General features: G+C 42.0%; 1 protein-coding gene across 1 annotated transcript in view; it reads right to left on the reverse strand.

The window, feature by feature from the left end:
- LOC139368300 (cadherin-23-like) overlaps positions 1-25,856 on the reverse strand; it is a 237,626-nt gene that overhangs the window by 120,560 nt on the left and 91,210 nt on the right. The window contains exon 19 of the mRNA XM_071107046.1: positions 18,544-18,672. Coding sequence (XP_070963147.1) covers positions 18,544-18,672 — 129 coding nt within the window. The remainder of the gene's footprint in view (positions 1-18,543; positions 18,673-25,856) is intronic.

The raw sequence follows: 25,856 nt of genomic DNA on the forward strand, positions 1-25,856 counted from the left end.
GCCTCATGTCGCAATTCCGGGAAGCTGAACATTTTGCAGTTCTTCCATGGCCTGCATACTCACTAAACATGTCACCCATTGAGCATATTTGGGATGCTCTGGATCGACGTGCACGACAGCATGTTCCCGTTCCCGCCAATATCCAGCAACATCACACAGCCATTGAAGAGGAGTGGGATAACATTCCACAGGCCACAATCAACAGTCTATGCGAAGGAGAAGTGTCGGGCTGCATGAGGTAAATGGTGGTCACACCAGGTACTGACTGATTTTCTGATCAACCCCCATATTTTTTTTTAAGGTATCTGTGACTAACAGGTGCATATCTGTATTCCCAGTTATGTGAAATCCATAGATTAAGGAATTTATTTCAATTGGCTGATTTCCTTATATGAACTGTAAATTGTTGCATTTAGATTTTTGTTCAGTGTAGTACTTTATCTACATTTCCAGTAGATTGGTGGTATTTTAACTAATTTGTGTTTTCAGCAACAGTTAATTACCTTTTAAAAACACAGTTGGACATCCCGTTCAGATAAGATTAAATTGAAGCAAACACAGACAAACGTTTTTTTTTTAAGTTTAACTCTTACTTACATTAGTTGTCTGTGGGTGAACATGTGAATAATTGAGAGCTGTGTGTGTGTGTGTGTGTGTGTGTGTGTGTGTGTGTGTGTGTGTGTGTGTGTGTGTGTGTGTGTGTGTGTGTGTGTGTGTGTGTGTGTGTGTGTGTGTGTGTGTGTAATTGAGTATGTGATTGATTGACTGACTTGTGTGTGTGACAAATTAACATTTGGTCTGTCATTTTACTGCAAGAAACAGTTAATTCTAAAGAAGTTAATATTATAATAGGCTTCATGTGAGGCCTTACTGTCAGTGTCCAGACTTCAGTTACTGTCCCAAATATTAGGCTCCTGTTACTGTCTAAACTTCAAAGATGCAAGGGGTTTTACCACATGTTCTCTGCCATTTAGAGAACCACTACCAACTCCAGGGGAGATACTAATGGGTCAGATCCGCGGATCAGAAAAGCCCAAATGAGAGTTTCTCTCTTTCAGATTGAATTTCATAGAAATCGCTGTGTATTTTCCTGTAAGGAAACTTTTAGTAGGCTAATATACAAGCATGTTATATTTTCCATTAGTTTTTAAAAATAAAAATAAATAAAAAAATCTACTTTGACATTACAAAAAAAAAAAGACAATTAAAACCATTCTAACCCCACTTTTTAACAAAATGTTGTACCATATAGGCCTACCCATGGGAGTATAAGCTGATTGTGCATTTACTGTGGTCTTATGGAAAGCATAGGCCTATTTACGATATTGATAGACAATGATGCACTGAATTCATTATCACACAGATGGTTTTGCCATGATTTGATTATCATTTTTTGATCATGTTTGCCAAGGACAAGTAGGGCTTAAGCAAATAGATGCATGTTCTCCATCCATGCATGTATCAATAAATCACATCAATTCAAATGTATTTATATAGCCCTTCGTACATCAGCTGATATCTCAAGGTGCTGTACAGAAACCCAGCCTAAAACTAGTGGAAAATATATTAACATAAAACATATTAACCTGTAAAAGAAAAGGGTTCATATTGAAACAAAAGGGATTGAATTCTTTGAATTGTCCAATCCACGGAGTCGTGTATTTCTTGTTCCACATAGGCTCAATAGCCTATGCAATATGATGCAGGGATAGTACACAGTAGCCTAGGCTACCAGAGAGAATAAATGTAAGTTCATACACTTATTTGCATGGTTTTTATATAGCCTATATACAGTATGCTATGTTGAAATATAGAGGTAGGTCAATGTAAATCTATACCTGTATGTAGCTAGACATATAGACTAATTAACTAAGTCTATCTCTGCATTTGAAAGTAAACTGGCCAGATAAAATGCTTGATTGTTTTCTCTGTAACAAAACCAAGTAAAACCTTGTTTTTTCCCCCTGTAGGTATTTTTTCCAGAGCTTATATTCGCCGGGCCAGAAGAATGTCCAACGAAACAAATGTGCATCGGAGTCGTGTATTTCTTGTGTATTTTTCAGGTAGTTTTTAACATAAAGCATCATGGAGTTGAAAATTTTTATAGATCACTTTATACCTAGGTTGAAATATTTTACCTCCGATTGATTTTAGCGATACATGCACGAGTGGCGGCTCCGTCTCAACATAATATTATAATTTTTTATATTTTATTCAATTGTCAATTCTCCTGTAAACTCAGCAAAAATTGAAACGTCCCCTCACTGTCAACTGCGTTTATTTTCCAGCAAACTTAACACGTGTAAATAATTGTATGAACATAACAAGATTCAACAACTGAGACATAAACTGAACAAGTTCCACAGACATGTGACTAACATAAATGGAATAATGTGTCCCTGAACAAAGGGCGGGTCAAAAATCAAAAGTAACAGCCAGTATCTGGTGTAGCCACCAGCTGCATTAAGTACTGCAGTGCATCTCCTCCTCATGGACTGCACCAGATTTGCCAGTTCTTGATGTGGGATGTTACCCAACTCTTCTACCAAGACACCTGCAAGTTCCCAGACATTTCTGGGGGGAATGGCCTTAGCTCTCACCCTACAATCCAACAGGTCCCAGACATGCTCAATGGAATTGAGATCCGGGCTCTTTGCTGGCAATGGCAGAACACTGAGATTCTTGTCTCGCAGGAAATCACGCACAGAACAAGCAGTATGGCTGGTGGCATTGTCATGCTGAGGATCATGTCAGGATGAGCCTGCAGGAAGGGTACCACATGAGGGAGGAGGATGTCTTCCCTGTAACGCACAGCGTTGAGATTGCCTGCAATGATGATGCTGTGACACACTGCCCCAGACCATGATGGACCCTCCACCTCCAAATCAATCCCACTCTAGAGTACAGGCCTAGGTGTAACGCTCGTTCCTTCGACAATAAACTCGAATCCGACCATCACCCCTTGTGAGACAAAACAGCGACTCGTCAGTGAAGAGCACTTTGTGCCAGTCCTGTCTGGTCCAGCGACGGTGGGTTTGTGCCCATAGGCGACGTTGTTGCCAGCGATGTATGGTGAGGACCTGCCTTACAACAGGCCTACAAGCCCTCAGTCCAGCCTCTCTCAGCCTATTGCGGACAGTCTGAGCACTGATGGAGGGACTACGCATTCCTTGTGTAACTCGGGCAGTTGTTGTTGCCATCCTGTACCTGTAGGGGTGATGTTCGGATGTACCGATCCTGTGCAGGTGTTGTTACACATGGTCTGCCACTGTGAGGATGATCAGCTGTCCGTCCTGTCTCCCTGTAGCGCTGTCTTAGGCGTCTCACAGTACGGACATTGCAATTTATTGGCCTGGCCACATCTGCAGTCCTCATGCCTCCTTGCAGCATGCCTAAGGCATGTTCACATAGATGAGCAGGGACCCAGGGCATTGTTCTTTTGGTGTTTAGAAAGGCCTCTTTAGTGTCCTAAGTTTTCATAACTGTGACCTTAATTGCCTACCGTCTGTAAGCTGTTTATGTCTTAACGATCGTTCCACAGGTGCATGTTCATTAATTGTTTGTGGTTCATTGAACAAGCATGGGAAACAGTGTTTAAACCCTTTTCGATGAAGATCTGTGAAGTTATTTGGATTTTCCGCATTATCTTTGAAAGGCAAGGTTCTGAAAAAGGGACGTTTCTTTTTTTTACTGTTTATATGTCATGGATATATTTAAACTTATATTATTTTGTGTAATTTAACTTTCACATCAGTGGCAAACATTTGACCAGAACATTTTAAATGAGGTGGCCAATGTGGGGCACAGACCCAGATTAGAATTTTGAATTTTAACCTCTCTTGGGTAGGGGGCAGTATTTTGACGTCCGGATGAAAAGCGTGCCCAAAGTGACCTGCCTGTTACTCAGGGCCAGAAGCTAGAATATGCATATAATTGGTAGATTTGGATAGAAACCACTCTAACGTTTCTAAAACTGTTACAATTATGTCTGTGAATATAACATAACTGATATGGCAGGCGAAACCCCGAGTACAAACCATCGCCAAAAAAACAAATTTCAGCCTACCATTATTTTCAATGGCTTTCACTTTTATTATAAGGCCCAGATTGCAGTTCCTAGGGCTTCCACTAGATGTCAACAATCTTTAGAAAGAGTTTCAGGCTTGTTTTTAGAAAAATGACCCGGAAATTGTAGTGTTTCTTAGGCGGCTCCCATTTTGGCTGTAGTGTTTCCAAGCACGTGGAAGAGAGCTCGTTCTTTATTATTTTTCTCCGATAAAGACAATAACGATTCGCCGTCTTAAATTGTATCGTTTATTTACGTATTAGGGTACCTAAGGTTTGATTAGAAATGTTGTTTGACTTGTTTGGAAAAGTTTATTAGTAACGTTTGGGATTAATTTTGTATGCATTTAGATGGAGGGAAACTGGGTGGATTATTGACTGAAGCGCGCCAGCTAAACTGAGTTTTTACGGATATAAAGAATGACATTATCAAACAAAAGGACCATTTGTGATGTAACTGGGAGCTTAAGAAGTGTCAACAGAAGAAGATCTTCAAAGGTAAGGCATTTTTTACATCGCTATTTCTGACTTTTGTGTCGCACCTGCCTGGTTGAAATATGTTTTTCATGTGTTTGTATGTGGGGCGCTGTCCTCAGGTAATTGCATGGTTTGCTTTCGCCGTAAAGCCTTTTTGAAATATGACACAGCGTCTGGATTAACAAGAAGTTAAGCTTTATTTTGATGTATTACACTTGTGATTTTATGAAAGTTAAATATTTATAATACTGTCTTTTGAATTTCGCGATCTGCAATTTGGCCAGGTGGGACACTACCGTCCTACCTGCCCATAAGAAGTTAATCGATGCAAGGTGGATTTAATAAATATAATTATGATAGTTCCACGCATTAAATGCTTAAGCTTAGGTTTGGTACATTTCCCTGTTCAAATAAACCATAAATTAAACATATTTTGGACTGGGGGGCAGTATTGTGTAGCTTGGATAATAAGGGTCCCATAGTAAACTGCCTGCTGCTCAGGCCTAAAAGCTAGAATATGCATATATTTAGTAAACTTGGATAGAAAAGACTCGGAAGTTTCTAAAACTGTTTGAATGATGTCTGTGAGTATAACAGAACTCATATGGCATGTAAAAAACAGAGACAAAATCCAACAAGGAAGTGGGAAATCTGAGGTTTGTAGGTTTTCAAGTATTTGCCTATCAGTGTCTTTGTGGTCATATTGCACTTCCTAAGGCTTCCACTAGATGTTAACAGTCTTTAGAACCTTGTTTCTACTGTAAAGGGGGAACAAATGAGTGCTGTTTGAGTCAGGTGTCTGGCAGTATGCCATGAGCTAAATCATGCGCATGGCCACGAGAGGTAGCTTCGTTCCTTTTAATTTCTAAAGACAAAGGAATTGTCAGGTTGAAACATTAGTGAAGATTTATGATAAAAACATCCTAAAGATCGAGTCTATACATCGTTTGACATGTTTTTACAAACTGTAATATAACTTTTTAAATTTTTCGCCGGAACTAAGCGATCGCACATTGAGCATTTGGATTACTGGGCTAAACGCGCAAACAAATAGGAGGTATTTGAACATAAATTATGGACTTTATCTAACAAAACAAACATTTATTGTGGAACTGGGATTCCTGGGAGTGCATTCCGATCTAGATAATCAAAGGTAAGTGAATATTTCTAACGCTATTTCTGACTTTTCTGACACCTCTCCTTCTTTGGAAAATGGCTGTATGTTTTTGTGGCTAGGTGCTGGCCTAACATAATCGCAAGGTGTGCTTTCGCCATAAAGCCTTTTTGAAATCTGACACAGGGGTTGCATTAAGGAGAAGTTTATCTATAATTCCATGCTTAACACTTGTATCTTTTATCAATGTTAATTATGAGTATTTCTGTAATTTGATGTGGTTCTCTGCACTTTCACCGGATGTTTGTTTGAGACAATGCATTTCTGAACATAACACTCCAATTTCAAATGAGGTTTTTTGACATAAAGATTAACTTTATTGAATAAAACACACATTTATTGTGTAACATGAAGTCCTGTGAGTGCCATCTGATGAAGATCATCAAAGGTTAGTGATTAAGTTAATCGATATTTCTGACTTCTGTGAGCCCTCTCCTTGGCTGGAAAATGGCTGTATGGTTTTCTGTGACTAGATGCTGACCTAACATAATCGTTTGGTGTGCTTTCACCGTAAAGCTTTTCTGAAATCGGACACTGTGGCTGGATTTACAAGAAGTTCATCTTTAAAATGGTGTATAACACTTCTATCTTTGAGGAATTTTAATTATGGGATTTCTTTTTTTTTTTATTTGGTGTCCTGCAATTTCACTGGCTGTTGGCGAGGTGGGACGCTACTGTCCCACATATCCCAGAGAAGTTAACTCTTTGCATCAACTTCATGTAATTGTCAATAAAAGCCTTTGACACTTATGAAATACTTGTAATTATACTTCAGTATTCCATAGTAACATCTGACAAAAATATCTAAAGACACTGAAGCAGCAAACTTTGTGGAAATTAATATTTGTGTCATTCTCAAAACTTTTAGACACGACTGTATATTGGCCATATACCACAAACCCCTGAGGTGCCTTATTGCTATTATAAACTGGTTACTGACGTAATTAGAGAGGTAATAATACATGTTTTGTCATACCCATGGTATACAATCTGATATACAATGGCTGTCAGCCAATCAGCATTCAAGGATCGAACCACGCAGTTTATAATTGTTGTTATTTCCTGCAATAGGGACAGTCTCCCCTGATCACATCAAAGGTCCCCCGTAACCCCAGTTTTTAATTGACAGTTAACCCCTCTTTACGAATTGAATGAAAATGATGAAATACGGATAGACACTAATGAGAAATAATTGTTTACGTTTGTTTCTTTTTTATTGTTAACATTTTTTGGGAAGCCTGATTTACCTTTACATCCATGAATACATGTAACTTTCTGGGCTGAAGGTCATTTCACTTATGGTGTTTAATAGATGTTCCTTTCCAATCAAATGGTGTGTGCACAGAGCACTGTCCGGATGCTGGACTTATTTTGGATTAGACAAAAATGCTCATGGAACCAAGTTAACCTACTTTTTGAAGGGATTTGTTTGACAACTAGATGAAACCTCATGACTGTTTGTGTTCATGACACATTTAACATCTTGAAGCTAGGGGGTACTATTTTTATGTTTGGAAAAATAACTTTCCCAAAGTAAACGGCCTATTTCTCAGGACCAGATGCTAGAATATGCATATAGGATAAAAAACACTCTAAAGTTTCCAAAACTGTCAAAATATTGTCTGTGAGTATAACAGAACTGATATTGCAGGCGAAACCCTGAGAAAAATCAAACCAGGAAGTGGCTTCTATTTTGAAAACTCCATGTTCCATAGCCTCCCATTGCTCAAATTAAAGGGATATCAACCAGATTCCTTTTCCTATCGCTTCCTAAAGGTGTCAACAGTCTTCAGACATAGTTTCAGGCTTTTATTTTGAAGAATGAGCGTGAACGACCACATTGCGTAAGTGGATAGGTGGGGGCTCTCAGAGTGAATTGTGCACAAAAGAGAAAGGCGGCCATTGTTACTCCCGGTCCTAGTGAAAAGCCAACTGTCCCGGTTGATATATTATCGAATAGATATTTGAAAAACACCCTGAGGATTGATTATAAAAAACGTCTGACATGTTTCTGTGGACATTATGGATATAATTTGGAATTCTTGTCTGCGTTGTCGTGACCGCTCTTTCCGGTGGATTGCTGGGCATAACGCACCAAACTAACGGAGGTATTTTGATATAAAAAATATCTTTATGGAACAAAAGGAACATTTGTTGTCTAACTGGGAGTCTCGTGAGTGAAAACATCCGAATATCATGAAAGGTAAACGATTAATTAGATTACTTTTCTGATTTTCGTGACCAAGTTACCTGATGCTAAGTGTACTTATTGTTTTGTCGAGCGATCGATAAACTTACACACGCTTGTATTGCTTTCGCTGTAAAGCATAATTTCAAAATCTGAGATGACAGTTGGATTAAAAAAAGGCTAAACTGTGTTTTGCAATATTGCACATTTTCTAGTAATATTATTTGACTGTGGCGCTATGCTATTCAGCGTTGCTGATGACAATTATATCGGATCCGGTATTTGTGTTTCAGAGAGGTTAACGGTAAAGCATTTCTATGTTAAATTAGGCCTACATGTCTTAACTATAAAAACCCATTAACTCTGGGACATGAGCGCCACACCTGGCCAAAAGCCAGTGAAAATGCAGAGCGCCAAATTCAAATAAATTACTATAAAAATCAAACTTGATGAAATCACACATGTAAGATACCAAATTAAAGCTACACGTGTTGTGAATCCAGCCAACATGTCAGATTTCAAAATGGATTTTCGGTGAAAGCAAACGATGCTATTATCTGAGAGTAGCACCTCCGTAAACAAAGAGAGAAAACATATTTCAACCCTACAGGCGTGACACAAAACACAAAGATAAAAATATAAATCATGCCTTACCTTTGACGAGCTTCTTTTGTTGGCACTCCAATATGTCCCATAAACATCACAAATGGTATTTTTGTTCGATTAATTGCATCGATATATATCCAAAATGTCAATTTATTTGGCGCTTTTGATCCAGAAAAACACCGGTACCAACTTGCGCATCGTGACTACAAAATATCTCAAAAGTTACCTGTTAACTTTGCCAAAACATTCAAACTACTTTTGTTATACACTTTAGGTATTTTTTAAAGTAAATAATCAATAAAATTGAAGACGGGATAATCTTTGTTCAATACAGGAAGAAAACAAACTGACACTACCTTTCTGGTCATGCTAACATCTAACAGTACACTTGAAGTGACCCTCGTTTTGAACAGGGCTACTTCTTCATTACACAAAGGAAAAACCTCAACCAATTTCTAAAGACTGGTGACATCCAGTGGAAGCGGTAGGAACTGCAAGAAGGTCCCTTAGAAATCTGGATTCCCAATGAAAACAATTGAAAAGAGAGTGACCTAAAAAATGTAAAAAATCTAAATGTTTTTTCCTCTGGGTTTCACCTGCTACATCAGTTATGTTAAACTCACAGACATGATTCAAACAGTTTTAGAAAGTTCAGAGTGTTTTCTATCCAAATATACTAATAATATGCATATCTTATCTTCTGGGGATGAGTAGCAGGCAGTTGAATCTGGGCATGCATTTCATCCGGACGTGAAAATACTGCCCCCTGTCACCAAGAAGTTAATATTTGCAGTGTTGACCCTTATTTTTCAAGACCTCTGCAATCTGCCCTGGCATGCTGTCAAATAACTTCTGGGCCACATCCTGACTGAAGGCATCCCATTCTTGCATAATCAATGCTTGGAGTTTGTCAGAATTTGTGGGTTTTTGTTTGTCCACCCGCCTCTTGAGGATTGACCACAAGTTCTCAATGGGATTAATGTCTGGGGAGTTTCCTGGCCATGGACCAAAAATATCGATGTTTTGTTCCCTGTGCCACTTAGTTATCACTTTCTCCTTATGGCAAGGTGCTCCATCATGCTGGAAAAGGCATTGTTCGTCACCAAACTGTTTCTGGATGGTTGGGAGAAGTTGCTCTCGGAGGATGTTTTGGTACCATTCTTTATTCATGGCTGTGTTCTTAGGCACAATTGTGAGTGAGCCCACTCCCTTGGCTGAGAAGCAACCCCACACATGAATAGTCTCAGGATGATTTACTGTTGGCATGACACAGGACTGATGGTAGCGCGCACCTTGTCTTCTCCGGACAAGCTTTTTTCCGGATGCCCCAAACAATCGGAAAGGGGATTCATCAGAGAAAATGACTTTTGGCAGAATATCAGTCTGTCCCTGATGTTTTTCCTGGAGAGAAGTGGCTTCTTTGCTGCCCTTCTTGACACCAAGCCATCCTCCAAAAGTCTTCGCCTCACTGTGCGTGCAGATGCACTCACACCTGCCTGCTGCCATTCCTGAGCAAGCTCTGTACTGGTGGTGCCCCGATCCCGCAGCTGAATCAACTTTAGGAGACGGTCCTGGCGCTTGCTGGACTTTATTGGGCGCCCTGAAGCCTTCTTCACAACAGTTGAACTGCTCTCCTTGAAGTTCTTGATGATCCGATAAATGGTTGATTTAGGTGCAATCTTACTGATTTAGGTGCAATCTTACTGGCAGCAATATCTGTGCCTGTGATGCCCTTTTTTTGCAAAGCAATGATCACGGCATGTGTTTCCTTGCATGGTTACCATGGTTGACAGGGGTCTCTGGTCCCCTCCCAGTTAGGGGGAGTGATGAGCTCTACAGCAGAGTCTCACAACGAAATCACTCGTTGAAAACCGTTTTCTGCCCCTCACAAAAGATAGAATTTGTTGATAATTGGCCCTCTTTCTGGGACTCACCCACAAACAGAACCAAGCCTGGCCTGCTGAGGAGTGACGGACTCCATCCTATTTGGAGGGGTGCTCTCATCTTATCTACCAACATAGACATGGATCTAACTCCTCTAGCTCCACCCTAGTGGAGTCTGCCACTAGCACAGTCAGTGTAGTCAGCTCAGCTATCCCCATTGAGGCCGTGTCTGTGCCTTGACCTATGTTGGGAAAAACGAAACATGGCGGTGTTCGCCTTAGCAATCTCACTAGGGTAAAGACCTCCTCCATTCATGCCATTATTGAAAGAGATCGTGATACCTCACATCTCAAAATAGGGCTACTTAATGTTAGATCCCTAAGTTCAAAGGCAGTTATAGTCAATTAACTTATCACTGATCATAATCTCGATGTGATTGGCCTGACTGAAACATGGCTTAAACCTGATGAATTTACTGTGTTAAATGAGGCCTCACCACCTGGTTACACTAGTGACCATATCCCCAGTGCATCCCGCAAAGGCGGAGATGTTGCTAAAATTTACGATAGCAAATTAAAATTGGCAAAAAAAATTATGTTTTCGTCTTTTGAGCTTCTAGTCATGAAATCTATGCAGCCTACTCAATCACTTTTTATAGCTACTGTATACAGGCCTCCTGGGCCATATACAGCGTTCCTCATTGAGTTCCCTGAATTCCTATCGGACCTTGTAGTCATAGCAGATAATATTCTAATTTTTGGTGACTTTAATATTCACATGGAAAAGTCCACAGACCCACTCCAAAAGGCTTTCGGAGCCATCATCAACTCAGTGGGTTTTGTCCAACATGTCTCTGGACCTACTCACTGTCACAGTCATACTCTGGACTTAGTTTTGTCCCATGGAATAAATGTTGTGGATCTTAATGTTTTTCCTCATAATCCTGGACTATCGGACCACCACTTTATTACGTTTGCAATTGCAACAAATAATCTGCTCAGACCCCAACCAAGGAGTATCAAAAGTCGTGCTATAAATTCTCAGACAACACAAAGATTCCTTGATGCCCTTCCAGACTCCCTCTGCCTACCGAAGGACGTCAGAGGACAAAAATCAGTTAACCACCTAACTGAGGAACTCAATTTAACGTTGCGCAATACCCTAGATGCAGTTGCACCCCTAAAAACTAAAAATATTTCTCATAACAAACTAGCTCCTTGGTATACATAAAATACCCGAGCTCTGAAGCAAGCTTCCAGGAAATTGGAACGGAAATGGCGCCACACCAAACTGGAAACATTCCGACTAGCTTGGAAAGACAGTACCGTGCAGTATCGAAGAGCCCTCACTGCTGCTCGATCATCCTATTTTTCCAACTAAATTGAGGAAAATAAGAACAATCCAAAATTTATTTTTGATACTGTTGCAAAGCTAACTAAAAAACAGCATTCCCCAAGTGAGGATTGCATTCACTTCAGCAGTAATAAATTCATGGAAAAGATCATGATTATTAGAAAGCAAATTACAGACTCCTCTTTAAATCTGCGTATTCCTTCAAAGCTCAGTTGTCCTGAGTCTGCACACAACTATGCCAGGACCTAGAATCAAGAGAGACACTCAAGTGTTTTAGTACTATGTGTCTTGACACAATGATGAAAATAAACATGGCCTCTAAACCTTCAAGTTGCATACTGGACCCTATTCCAACTAAACTACTTAAAGAGCTGCTTCCTGTGCTTGGCCCTCCTATGTTGAACATAATAAACGGCTCTCTATCCACCGGATGTGTACCAAACTCACTAAAAGTGGCAGTAATAAAGCCTCTCTTGAAAAATCCAAACCTTGACCCAGAAAATATAAAAAACAATCGGCCTATATCGAATCTTCCATTCCTCTCAACATTTTTAGAAAAGGCTGTTGCGCAGCAACTCGCTTCCTTCCTGAAGACAAACAATGTATACGAAATGCTTCAGTCTGGTTTTAGACCCCATCATAGCACTGAGACTGCACTTGTGAAGGTAAATTACCTTGTAATGGCATCAGACCGAGGCTCTGCATTTGTCCTTGTGCTCCTAGACCTCAGTGCTGCTTTTGATATCATCGATCACCACATTCTTTTGGAGAGATTGGAAACCCAAATTGTTCTACACGGACAAGTTCTGGCCTGGTTTAGATATTATCTGTCGGAAAGATATCGGTTTGTCTCTGTGAATGATTGTCCTCTGACAAATCAACTGTAAATGTCAGTGTTCCTCAAGGTTCCGTTTTAGGAACACTATTGTTTTCACTATAAATTTTTACCTTTGGGGATGTCATTCGAAAACATAACGTTAACTTTTACTGCCATGCGGAGGACACACAGCTAGCTGTACATTTCAATGAAACATGGTGAAGCCCCAAAAATGCCCTCGCTAGAAGTCTGTGTTTCAGACATAAGGAAGTGGATGGCTGCAAACTTTCTACTCTTAAACTCGGACAAAACAGAGATGTTTGTTCTAGGTCGCAAGAAACAAAGAGATCTTCTGTTGAATCTGACAATTAATCTTAATGGTTGTACAGTCATCTCAAATAAAACTGTGAAGAACCTCGGTGTTACTCTGGACCCTGATCTCTCTTTTGACAAACATATCAAGACTGTTTCAGGACAGCTTTTTTCCATCTACGTAACATTGCAAAAATCAGAAACTTTCTGTCCAAAAATGATGCAGAAATATTAATCCATGCTTTTGTTACTGCTAGGTTAGACTACTGCAATGCTCTACTTTCCGGCTACCCGGATAAAGCACTAAAAAACCTCCAGTTAGTGCTAAATACCGCTGCTAGAATCCTGACTAGAACCAAAATATTCGATCATATTACACCAGTGCTAGCCTCTCTACACTGGCTTCCTGTTAAGGCAAGGGAACATTTCAAGGTTTTACTGCTAACCTACAAAGCATTACATGGGCTTGCTCCTACCTACCTCTCTGATTTGGTCCTGCCGTACACACCTACATGTATGCTACGGTCACAAGACGCAGGCCTCCTAATTGTCCCTAGAATTTCTAAGCAAACAGCTGGAGGCAGGGCTTTCTCCTATAGAGCTCAATTTTTATGGAATGGTCTGCCTATCCATGTGAGAGACGCAGACATGGTCTCAACCTTTAAGTCTTTACTGAAGACTCATCTCTTCAGTGGGTCATATGATTGAGTGTAGTCTGACCCAGGAGTGAAGGTGAACGGAAAGGCTCTGGAGCAACGAACCTCCCTTGCTGTCTCTGCCTGGCCGGTTCCCCTCTTTCCACTGGGATTCTCTGCCTCTAACCATATTACAGGGGTTGAGTCACTGGCTTACTGGTGCTCTTTCATGCCGTCCCTAGAAGGGGTGCGTCACTTGAGTGGGTTGAGTCACTGATGTGATCTTCCTGTCTGGGTTGGCGCCCCCCCTTGGGTTGTGCCGTGGCGGAGATCTTTGTGGGCTATACTCGGCCTTGTCTCAGGATGGTAAGTTGGTGGTTGAAGATATCCCTCTTGTGGTGTGGGGGCTGTGCTTTGGCAAAGTGGGTAGGGTTATATCCTTCCTGTTTGGCCCTGTCCGGGGGTATCATCAGATGGGGCCACAGTGTCTCCTGACCCCTCCTGTCTCAGCCTCCAGTATTTATGCCGCAGTAGTTTATGTGTCGGGTGGCTAGGGTCAGTATGTTATATCTGGAGTACTTCTCCTGTCTTATCCGGTGTCCTGTGTGAATTTTAAGTATGCTCTCTCTAATTCTCTCTTTCTCTCTCTCAGAGGAGGACCTGAGCCCTAGGACCATGCCTCAGGACTACCTGGCATGAGGACTCCTTGCTGTCCCCAGTCCACCTGACCGTGCTGCTGCTCCAGTTTCAACTGTTCTGCCTGCGGCTATGGAATTCTGACCTGTTCACCGGACGTGCTACCTGTCCCAAACATGCTGTTTTCAACTCTCTAGAGACAGCAGGAGTGGTAGAGGTACTCTTAATGATCGACTATGAAAAGCCAACTGACATTTACTCCTGAGGTGCTGACTTGCTGCACCCTCGACAACTACTGTGATTATTATTATTTGACCATGCTGGTCATTTATGAACATTTGAACATCTTGGCAATGTTCTGTTATAATCTCCACCCGGCACAGCCAGAAGAGGACTGGCCACCCCTCATAGCCTGGTTCCTCTCTAGGTTTCTTTCAAGTTTTGGCCTTTCTAGGGAGTGTTTCCTAGCCACCGTTCTTCTACACCTGCATTGCTTGCTGTTTGGGATTTTAGGCTGGGTTTCTGTACAGCACTTTGAGATATCAGCTGATGTATGAAGGGCTATATAAATACATTTGATTTGACTTGAAGAACAATTATTCCAAGCACCACCCTTTTGAATCTTCCAGTCTGTTATTCAAACTCAATCAGCATGACATAGGGATGTCCAGCCGTGTCCTCGTCAACACTCACACCTGTGTTAATGAGAGAATCACTGACATGATGTCAGCTCGTCCTTTAGTGGCAGGGCTGAAATGAAGTGGAAATGTTTTTGGGGGATTCAGTTCATTTGCATGGCAAAGAGGTACTTTGCAATTAATTGCAATTCATCTGATCACTCTTCATAGCATTCTGGAGTATATATAAATTGCCATCATTCAAACTGAGGCAGCAGACTTGGTGAAAATGTATATTTGTGTCATTCTCAAAACTTTTGGCCACGACTGTACAGTGGTTCTCTTAGGGCTAGGTGTTCCGCTAGCAACTTCCGGTGAAACTGGAGGGCGCGCAATTCAAATAATCATAAAAATTATGGATATTAAACATGTATGTACATACAAGTGTCTATTATCGGTTGAATGCTTATTCTTGTTAATCTAACTGCGCTGTTCGATTTACAGTAGCCATTACAGCGAAAGCATGCCATGCGGCGCCCCACATTAAAATATTTTTCCACCAGCACAGGTTTCATAAATTCACAAATAGCGAATAAATATTTGCTTACTTTTTGACAATCTTCCTCTGATTTGTCATCCAAAGGGTACCAGCTATAAGATGTAGTGTCGTTTTGTTATATAAAATCCTTCTTTATATCCCAAAAAGTCAGTTTAGTTGGCACCATTGATTTGAGTAATCCATTCGTTCAAGATTCAGAGACAGGAATCTGAAAATCTACCTCTAAACTTTGTTAAAACAAGTCAAAATATGTTTATATTGACTCCTCAGATACCCTAAAATGTAATCAAACTATAATATTTCTTACGGAAAGATGTATGTTCAATAGGAAACCATTATTAGCAGGTGCGTCTTGTCTTCATCGCGAGCCCAAACACGATTTTCCAAGAGTGTGTCCCAGTACTAAAACTCATATTTATTACTCATTTTGGAAGAAACAAGGCTGAAACCTTGAACATAGACTGCTGACACCCTGTGGAAGCCAAAGGAATTGCATACTGCGAGCTGGATTTCATTATTTCCCTGTACTTATTTCCCTGTATTTCTTTGGATTTTCTCCTACCATATCTACTGTATTATAGTCTCCTACATTATTTTAACATTTCTACAAACTTCAAAGTTTTTTCCTTCCAATGGTACCAATTATATGCATATCCTGGAAACCGGGCATGAGCGAGGCAGTTTAATTTGGGCACGTCAGCCAGGCTGATATTGAGGAAAAAGGACCCTAGCCCTAACAAGTTCCCATGCTGCAGCACACCTTGCGGGCTGCCACATAATTCTATGGCATGTTATTTAATTGTCAGCCATTGTTACCATTAATGCTAGTTAGTGCTAGTTTGACCACCAGAGGGCATCTTTGAGGAACATTCGATCGTCTTCAATATTGGCTGTACTAGAGAATTTGTAACTCTTTTTTGTAAGAACATAGTATATGGGATTTTAAGAAATGTAGCTTAGTTAATTTGATTAATATTATTGTGTTTCTATTCCAAGAAAATGAAAAAAATTAAACCCTCAGGGTTTCCGTGAGGATGGATTTGAAAATATGGCGCTGCACAATGTGACGGTAGGGAGTAGGCTACAGTACTAAGAGCATAACATTTCCACACCCTAATGGTAGAGATTCAGTTTTTTTTTATCATTCAAATCCTATTGCTTCTAACTTTTTAAATCAATAAGACCTACACCACTTTTAACAGCACATTACTCAACACTAGTGAGACTCATGCCGCCTACAGTACATTTAAAAAGAAATTGATGACGTGACACACAGCCAATAATTAGATTTAGAGGATTGGAGGATTCTAAATTAATATCTAAGGGGCATTTTTCGTTAGTGAAAATCTGATCTGTGAGAATATCTAAGGGGCTTTTATATAATTCCAAATTAATTAATAATAATAACAATAATAGTTGTTTTAAAAATAATGATATATTGGAGATGATTTCGTTTTCAAATAACCTAAAGTCAGCGAGAAAAAGGCTATTCTTGAACATGGGGTGCGACATTCTTACTAATTTGTAAATAAAGCCAGTTTGTTATTTAGAATTACATATTAATGTTTTTAGAGGGAGAGAAACCAAAAGCCCACCGTTGCCTTATGGGTCTTCCATTCGCGGACAGCACAGGTATCGACCCAGCATCTGTAGCAACGCCGTTTGCACTGCGATGCAGTGTCTTAGACTGCTGCGCCATTTGGGAGGCCCCATTCACAAAGTTTTTAATGCTGATCAATTTCCTTGCACAAAGTATATATTGTCCTGCTAATAGCCCATAATGGCACTGTACAACGTGACCGGTCGGGAGTATGCTACAGTACTACAGTAAGAGCAAAATAATCCTTACATTTCCACACCCTAATTGTAGTCTAAGTTTCTCTTAGAATAAAAAACTTAGTAAGTCATTTTTGTAAGTTTTAGTAAGTAATACTGACGGGTGTGCGAGTGCAGGACAGAGGAATAGCAATTCTTACACTATTGTTCAAAATTCAATCATCTTCTTCATCCACATCATTCAGTTATTTGAAATTCAATTTTGAAGTTTATATTTGGTTTATGTTGCCCATTCATTGTCAGTTAGAGATACAGTAGTGCCTTGGGACCCAAAAGCATAATCACTGCTCTAACTCCCCCTTGTGCTGGTATGGGGCAATGAAGTAGTAACGCAGGGTACCGTACTAAACCACAAATTAGTCCCACAGCATAATCGCAACACTTTTAGTTGAGCAACCACTGTACCATGGCTAAGGGTTGTATCCAGGCACTCTGCATTGGGTCACGCATAAAAACAGCCCTTAGCCGTGGTATATTGGCCATATACCACACCCCTTCTGGCCTTATTGCTTAAATATAGCATAATTGCATCTGTCAAACAGGTAAGTCTACCCCTTATTTCTTAAATATGGCTCCAACAAAGCCCTCTTGTTGTTAGTAAATTAGCAGACTCAACTTTCAATATGGGGCACTGTCCATATTGATTTTAGAAATAGACCGAGATTCACACAGGAGTGGTGGCTGCATCTCAACTAGTCTGATCTTTTTTCTTATACAGTATTTCAAATATAAGTTGTTACAGTTATTTGTGAAATACCTAATTTAGCTAAGTTTAATTAAATTGATTAAATGTCTCGGTCCATTAGTCATGCTAAGCATAGGGTTGTCTTATAAGATCTTTTAAGGTAAGATAATTAGGTAATTAGGTGGGTGCTTCATTTTTTCCAATTTGATGTTGTCTTGGAAAATTACATCATTAGTCATACTATCCCGTGTTTTACTGTTTAAACATGTTTCTCTTATTATATGCTAATGCTTTTTCTAACCTGATACAAACTTGTCTTTGTCGGACTTAGTCATAAGACTGGGCGTATAAGATAGCATTTACATGTAGACATTAATTATCAGATAATACATTTATATATGACACATAATGTGTAAGTGTCATGTGAACACAATGTCTACATGACGTGTACATGTCATGTGTCAAGTACATGATGTGAACATGTCAGCAGTTTGACGCCTAAGAAAAAATGTGTCTCCATTGACAATCCATGTTATTATATGACAGTATCTTAGCTGCTTACTAAGATGTTAGGTAACTTGGTGATCAGTATCAGTATCTACCATAGGCTCTTTCTTGGCCCAAATTAATCTCCATATGTGTGTCTGATATGTGATTGACTGGCTGACTGACTGATGTGTGTGTGATTGGGTGACTCACCTCGCTGATACTGACATTGTAGCCCACCTGTCTCTCAATGACGGGTGTGTTATCATTGACGTCCAGGATGTTGATGATTAGAGGGAGGTCTCTGTAGCGGGGAGGCACACCGCTGTCCATAGCACGCACCTGTCATAACACACACACACATGCACACACATCAGTCAGTCAGTCAATCACACACAAAGACAGACAGACAGACGGACGGACGGACGGACGGACGGACGGACGGACGGACAGACAGCGTAAGACGCAACCATAGTTTTAGATTTATTCCTACCACTAAGCTGCTGTTCATTGATCATTGATTTCCATTACCATAAGTATCTATCTATTTATCCTGTTACTGGTAACTATTACTTCTGTTTAGATGTACAGTGCATTCGGAAAGTATTCAGATCCCTTAACGTTTCTCAACATTTTGTTACGTTACAACCTTATTCTAAAAATGATTCAATTGTTTTTTCCCTTTATCAATCTACACACAATACCCCATAATGACAAAGCAAAAACAGGTTTATAAAAATAAAAACAGAAATATCACATTTACCTAAGTATTCAGACCGTTTATTCAGGACTCTGTTCAAGCTCCTTTGGCAGCAATTACAGCCTCGAGTCTTCTTGGGTTTGACACTACAGGCTTGGCACACCTCAAGCACTGTCAGGTTGGATGGGGAGCGTCGCGTCAGCTATTTTCAGGTCTCCCCAGAGATGTTCAATCGGTTTCAAGTCCAGGCTCTGGCTGGGCCACTCAAGGACAGTCAGAGACTTGTCCCAAAGCCACGCCTGTGTTGCCTCGGCCCAGTCTGAGGTCCCGAGCACTCTGGAGCAAGTTTTCATCAAGGATCTCTCTGTACTTTGCTCCATCCATCCTGACTAGTCTCCCAGTCCACAATCCTGTCTCGGAGATCTACAGACAATTCCTTCAATCTCATGGCTTGGTTTTTGCTCTGACATGCACTGTCAACCGTGGGACCTTATATAGACAGGAGTGTGCCTTTCCAAATCATGTCCAATCTATTGAATTTACCACATGTGGAATCCAATCAAGTTGTAGAAACATCTCAAGGATGATCAACGGAAGCAGGATGCACCTGAGCTCAATTTCGTGTCTCATAGCAAAGGGTCTGAATACTTATGTAAATGAGGTATTTCTGTTTTTAATACATTTGCAAAAAAATTCAAATCAACTTTTTGCTCTTTCATTATGGAGTATTGTGTGTAGATTTCTGATTTTTTTTAAATTTAATCCATTTTGGAATAAATGTGTAATGCAACTGTGGAAAAAGTCAAAGGGGTCTGAATACTTTCTGAATGCACTGTAAATATTACCATTGGTATATTACCATAAGTATTTATATATTCCTGCTACCAGTCACCTATCACCCCTACACTGACACTCTTGCACACACTCACACTAACACCCACACACTTTCACTTACACTCAACCCACACACACACCCACCCACCCACCACTTATACTTCTGCCATACTGTTTAATATATATTATTATTATTATTAATCTTGCTACTCCTGAATTTTATCCTGACCCTGTATATACTGTGGCTTCCTATCTTGTTAAAGTTGTTTTAACCCATTTATTAGTTATACTATTTGAGATTGATTACTGCACTGTTGGGTAGGGCTTGGAAGTTATGCATTTCTCCATACTTGTGCATGTGACAAATAAAACTTGAACTTGAACTATTAGGCTTTGATTGGCCAATGCATGTTAAATTTACCTTTTCCTCTCAATAGTCCATATTCCTGAACAAAATTTGGCACATCAGCTGAGAACTCTATACCCTAAATGGTCATCAGATGGTGCTGTGATCCGTTCGCTAGTGTTTTGAGAAAGATGAATTACGACCACTTGCATTTCAATATTCAAGAAAGGTGTAGTTGATGTAATTAAAACCAATATTTTATCTGATATCTTTCCTATTCAAAAATGAAGGAAAACCAACTAATTACAAGGGCAAAGGCAATTGCTAATAAGGAGAAAGATAAACATGATTAGGATTATAGATCTTACAGTCTAAGTCAAAGTGAGAATGCAGCATTCCTTGATTAGTTATATATCTGATCTATGTTCAGGGCTGTGACTTCGTTCTCCTGTCTTGACTACTTGGCACCATTAGCAACCAGTAGGAAGCAGCACAAGATATTAGTTAACTACATAGTGATAAAATCCTGACAATATTGACGCTCAATATATTTAGTTAAATTCTCAGCGATTTTCACAATTTAATTCAAGGCCAGAACGCTTTAATTTTATGTTTCTGTTAGCTTTAGTTGTAGATAGGTCTCTAGCTAGCACCTAGGTTCCAGAGTTAAACGTTCTTTCCCAGCGACCAACAACTAGGTAGTATAACCATAGCTACCTTTCCAACCGGTGATGGCCACAGAGGAATGCCTCTGCTATCAGGAGTGTGCACAGAGGCAGGGACTGCTAGCAGAAATTGTGAGGCCCACCCCGCATTGGCCCCCACAAGGACAGAGGGATACTTTCCACCTTCTTCAACGTGCCACATAAGAACTGTAGTAGGTAGCCCAGACCAGAGGGAATGGGAGGACAGATGTCCATCAGGTTAGTTATTTCATTGAACTCATTACTTTTTTCACAAACTCATTTGCTGCTTCTAAGTTAGCTAACTTTAGCTAGAACCAGTCTAGCTAACTAGTGTTGGCAACTAGAATGGCAGTAGCCAGCTAACTAGCCACAGTAGCTAACTAGACTTGTTCTACCCAGGTAGCTGACTTATATCACCAGCTCAAGTTAATGTTACATTAATTAATTTCCATACGAATAGAAAGCTACATTGTGAAAAAGGTAATGAAACAATATAGCCAGCTACCAAACAAACATTCCCATACTGATGTAACGTTACTCAAATACCAGTCTGAAAAACCCATGGCGTTGTATATAGAGGCATGTTCATTCCATTTTTGTGTGGAGGATGTAGTCTACCTGGAAGGAATGTCACTTTTTATTTTTACCCATATAATCCTACCCATTCATTTTAGCAATCCCCCAGATCCAGATATTACAACTGGAAATGGCAATGATGGTACAGCTGGGTTACATGCTATTAATGGTGCTTGACAGATATTAGTTTTGTTATTTGTGGACAATTACACCTTGATGCATACAGGCTGTGCCTGGAGTGGGCCCTGGGAAGGGAACCAAGTAGTGCTGCCGGTGTGTGTTGTCAGCTCCACCAGGAGGAAATTCCTCTCTCCTGATTGGCACTACGAGGGGTTCCTGGAGGTTGAGGAGTCGCAAGGTATAATATATTAAATGTTTCATTTAAAACATTAAAAACAGGCTTACTGCACATCCTTGTCATTATTCTATGCATAACTTCATTCAGGGGTTTTCTACATCACTTGCAGTTGAACAGGTTTAGAGGAGGGTTAATATATCAGAGGCCACAAAAGTTAAATGCATGCTTTATTCAGATACATGGTTGTCTCCAACTGCAGAGTTGTGCAGTGAACTACAGGTAGCCACTATTCATGGAGGGCAGGTTAACCGTGAGGTAACCCTAATCCTACTGTGAAGAACAGGGGTACCTACAGGGAAGAAAATACAAACAGAGAGAAGAGTCAGGTGGCAATAAATTCTTTACACTGCACTAATTCCATGAATCGCATGAGGGAAAAAGGTCAGCTGATCTCACCTGTCATATGCAAAGCGTCGGTCCTTGTGACTGTCCCCAAACGAGTCACAGAGCCGCAGCGACACACTGACGTCAACCACCACATCCCTGTTTCTCTACAAAACCTGACCGGAGAGAGAGAGACACCTATCACGTGCATGTACACTACCATTCAAAAGTTTGGGGTCACTTAGAAATGTCCTTGTTTTTAAAAGAAAAGCAAATTTTTTGTTCATTGAAATAACATAAAATTGATCAGAAATACAGTGTAGACAATGTTAATGTTGTAAACGACTATTGTAGCTGGAAACGGAGGATTTTTAAAGGAATATCTATGTACATAGATGTACAGAAGCCCATTATCAGCAACCATCACTCCTGTGTTCCAATGTCGTTAGCTAATCCAAGTTTATCATTTTAAAAGTCTAATTGATCATTAGAAAACCCTTTTCCAATTATGTTAGCACAGCTGAAAACTGTTGTTCTGATTAAAGAATCAATAAAACTGTCCTTTAGACTGTCACGCCCTGACCATAGTTTACTTTGTATTTTCTATGTTTTGATTGGTCAGGGTGTGATCTGAGTGGGTATTCTATGTTTCATGTCTTGTTTGTCTATTTCTATGTTCAGCCTGATATGGTTCTCAGTCAGAGGCAGGTGTTCGTCATTGTCTCTGATTGGGAACCATATTTAGGTAGCCTGGGTTTCACTGTGTGTTTGTGGGTGATTGTTCCTGTCTATGTGTTTTCACCAGATAGGCTGTTTAGGTTTTCGTTACGTTCATTACGTTCTTTATTTTGTAGTATTTGTATTGATTCGTGTTTTACATTTGTTCATTAAAACATGGATCGCAATCTACACGCTGCATTTTGGTCCGATCCTTGTTCTACCTCTTCATCAGAAGAGGAGATAGAAGAAAGCCGTTACAGAATCACCCACCACCAACGGACCAAGCAGCGTGTCAACAGGTAGGAGCAGCGCGAGGAGAAGCGCAATAAGGATTTCTGGACATGGGAGGAAATCCTCGACGGGAGAGGACCCTGGGCTAAACCAGGGGAGTGTAACCGCACTAAGGTGCAGCGGGAGAAGAAACAACAGGAACAGCCCAAGGAGGAGTACAGTATGGAGTATACTACTTGGGAGGAGATCGACAGGTGGGCGGCCGACCCAGGGAGAGTGCCGGAGCCCGCCTGGGATTCGCTGGAGCAGTGCGAGGAGGGTTACCGTAGAATGGAGGCGGTGAAAGCAGAGAGGCGCTGGTATGAGAAGGCAGCACGGCGACGCGGATGGAAGCCTGAGAGGCAGCCCCAAAAATTTCTTGGGGGGGGGCTAACAGGGAGTATGGCTATGCCAGGTAGGAGACCTGAGCAGACTCCCTGTGCTTACCGGGGGGCTAGAGAGACCGGACAGGCACCGTGTTATGCAGTGGTGCGCACGGTGTCTCCAGTGCGGGTGCATAGCCCGGTGCGGTATATTCCAGCTCCGCGTGTCTGCCGGGCTAGATTGAGCGTCGAGCCTAATGCCATGAAGCCGGCTCTACGCAGCTGGTCTCCAGTGCGTCTCCTTGGGCCGGCTTACATGGCACCAGCCTTGCGCTCGGTGTCTCCGGTTCGCCTGCATAGCCCAGTGCGGGCTATTCCACCTCGCCGCACTGGCAGGGCGACCGTGAGCATTCAACCAGGTAAGGTTGGGCAGGCTCGGTGCTCAAGAGCTCCAGTGCGCCTGCACGGTCCGGTTTTTCCAGTACCACCTCCACACCCCAGCCCTCCGGTAGCAGCTCCCCGCACCAGGCTTCCTGTGCGTGTCCTTGGCCCAGTACCACCAGTGCCAGTACCACGCATCAGGCCTACAGTGCGCCTCGCCTGTCCAGCGCTGTCGGAGCCCTCCTCCTCTCCAGCGCTGTCGGAGTCTCCCGCCTGTTTAGCGCTGTCAGAGCTTTCCGCCTCTACAGCGCTGCCGGAGTCTCCCGCCTGTTCAGAACTGCCAGTTAGCATAGAGCTGCCAGTTAGCATAGAGCTGCCAGTTAGCTTAGAGCTGCCAGTTAGCAAGGAGCTGCCAGTCTGCAAGGAGCTGCCAGTCTGCAAGGAGCTGCCAGTCTGCAAGGAGCTGCCAGTCTGCATGGAGCTGCCAGTCTGCATGGAGCTGCCAGTCTGCAAGGAGCCGCCAGAGCTGCCTGTCTGCAGGATGCCGCCAAAGCTGCCAGTCTGCAAGGAGCCGCCAGAGCTGCCAGTCTGCAAGGAGCCGCCAGAGCTGCCAGTTAGCATGGAGCAGCCAGGGCCGCCAGTCAGCATGGAGCAGCCAGGGCCGCCAGTCAGCATGGAGCAGCCAGGGCCGCCAGTCAGCATGGAGCAGCCAGGGTCGCCAGTCAGCATGGAGCAGCCAGTCAGCATGGAGCAGCCAGTCAGCATGGAGCAGCCAGAGCAGCCAGTCAGCATGGAGCAGCCAGAGCTGCCAGTCAGCATGGAGCAGCCAGTCAGCATGGAGCAGCCAGAGCTGCCAGTCAGCATGGAGCAGCCAGTCAGCATGGAGCAGCCAGAGCTACCAGTCATCATGGAGCAGCCAGTCAGCATGGAGCAGCCAGAGCTGCCAGTCGACCAGACTCTTCCAGAGCTGCCAGTCGACCAGACTCTTCCAGAGCTGCCAGTCGACCAGACTCTTCCAGATCTGCCAGTCGTCCAGACTCTTCCAGATCTGCCAGTCGTCCAGACTCTTCCAGATCTGCCAGTCGTCCAGACTCTTCCAGATCTGCCAGTCGTCCAGACTCTTCCAGATCTGCCAGTCGTCCAGACTCTTCCAGATCTGCCAGTCGTCCAGACTCTTCCAGATCTGCCAGTCGTCCAGACTCTTCCAGATCTGCCAGTCGACCAGACTCTTCCAGATCTGCCAGTCGACCAGACTCTTCCAGATCTGCCAGTCGACCAGACTCTTCCAGATCTGCCAGTCGTCCAGACTCTTCCAGATCTGCCAGTCGTCCAGACTCTCTCAGATCTGCCAGTCGACCAGATTCTTCCAGATCTGCTAGTCGACCAGGATCTGCTGAAACCGCCAGCCAGCCAGGTTCTGGTAGTTTCTACTACCTGCCTGGGCTTCCTCTCAGTGCTGAGCTTCTTCTCAGTGCTGAGCTTCCTCTCAGTGCTGAGCTACCCATCTGTCCCGAGTTACCTCTGTCCCGAGCTGTCCCTCTGTCCCATATTATCATTGTGGTGGGTAACCTATTTAGGGACGTTTAGGAGGGGGATTAAAACTGTCATGGAGTGGGGTCCACGTCCAGCGCCAGAGCCGCCACCGCGGACAGATGCCCACCCAGACCCTCCCCTATAGGTTCAGGTTTTGCGGCCGGAGTCCGCACCTTGGGGGGGGGGTACTGTCACGCCCTGACCATAGTTTACTTTGTATTTTCTATGTTTTGATTGGTCAGGGTGTGATCTGAGTGGGTATTCTATGTTTCATGTCTTGTTTGTCTATTTCTATGTTCAGCCTGATATGGTTCTCAGTCAGAGGCAGGTGTTCGTCATTGTCTCTGATTGGGAACCATATTTAGGTAGCCTGGGTTTCACTGTGTGTTTGTGGGTGATTGTTCCTGTCTATGTGTTTTCACCAGATAGGCTGTTTAGGTTTTCGTTACGTTCATTACGTTCTTTATTTTGTAGT

This window comes from Oncorhynchus clarkii, chromosome 16 (assembly GCF_045791955.1).
Source record: "Oncorhynchus clarkii lewisi isolate Uvic-CL-2024 chromosome 16, UVic_Ocla_1.0, whole genome shotgun sequence".
NCBI lineage: Eukaryota > Metazoa > Chordata > Actinopteri > Salmoniformes > Salmonidae > Oncorhynchus > Oncorhynchus clarkii.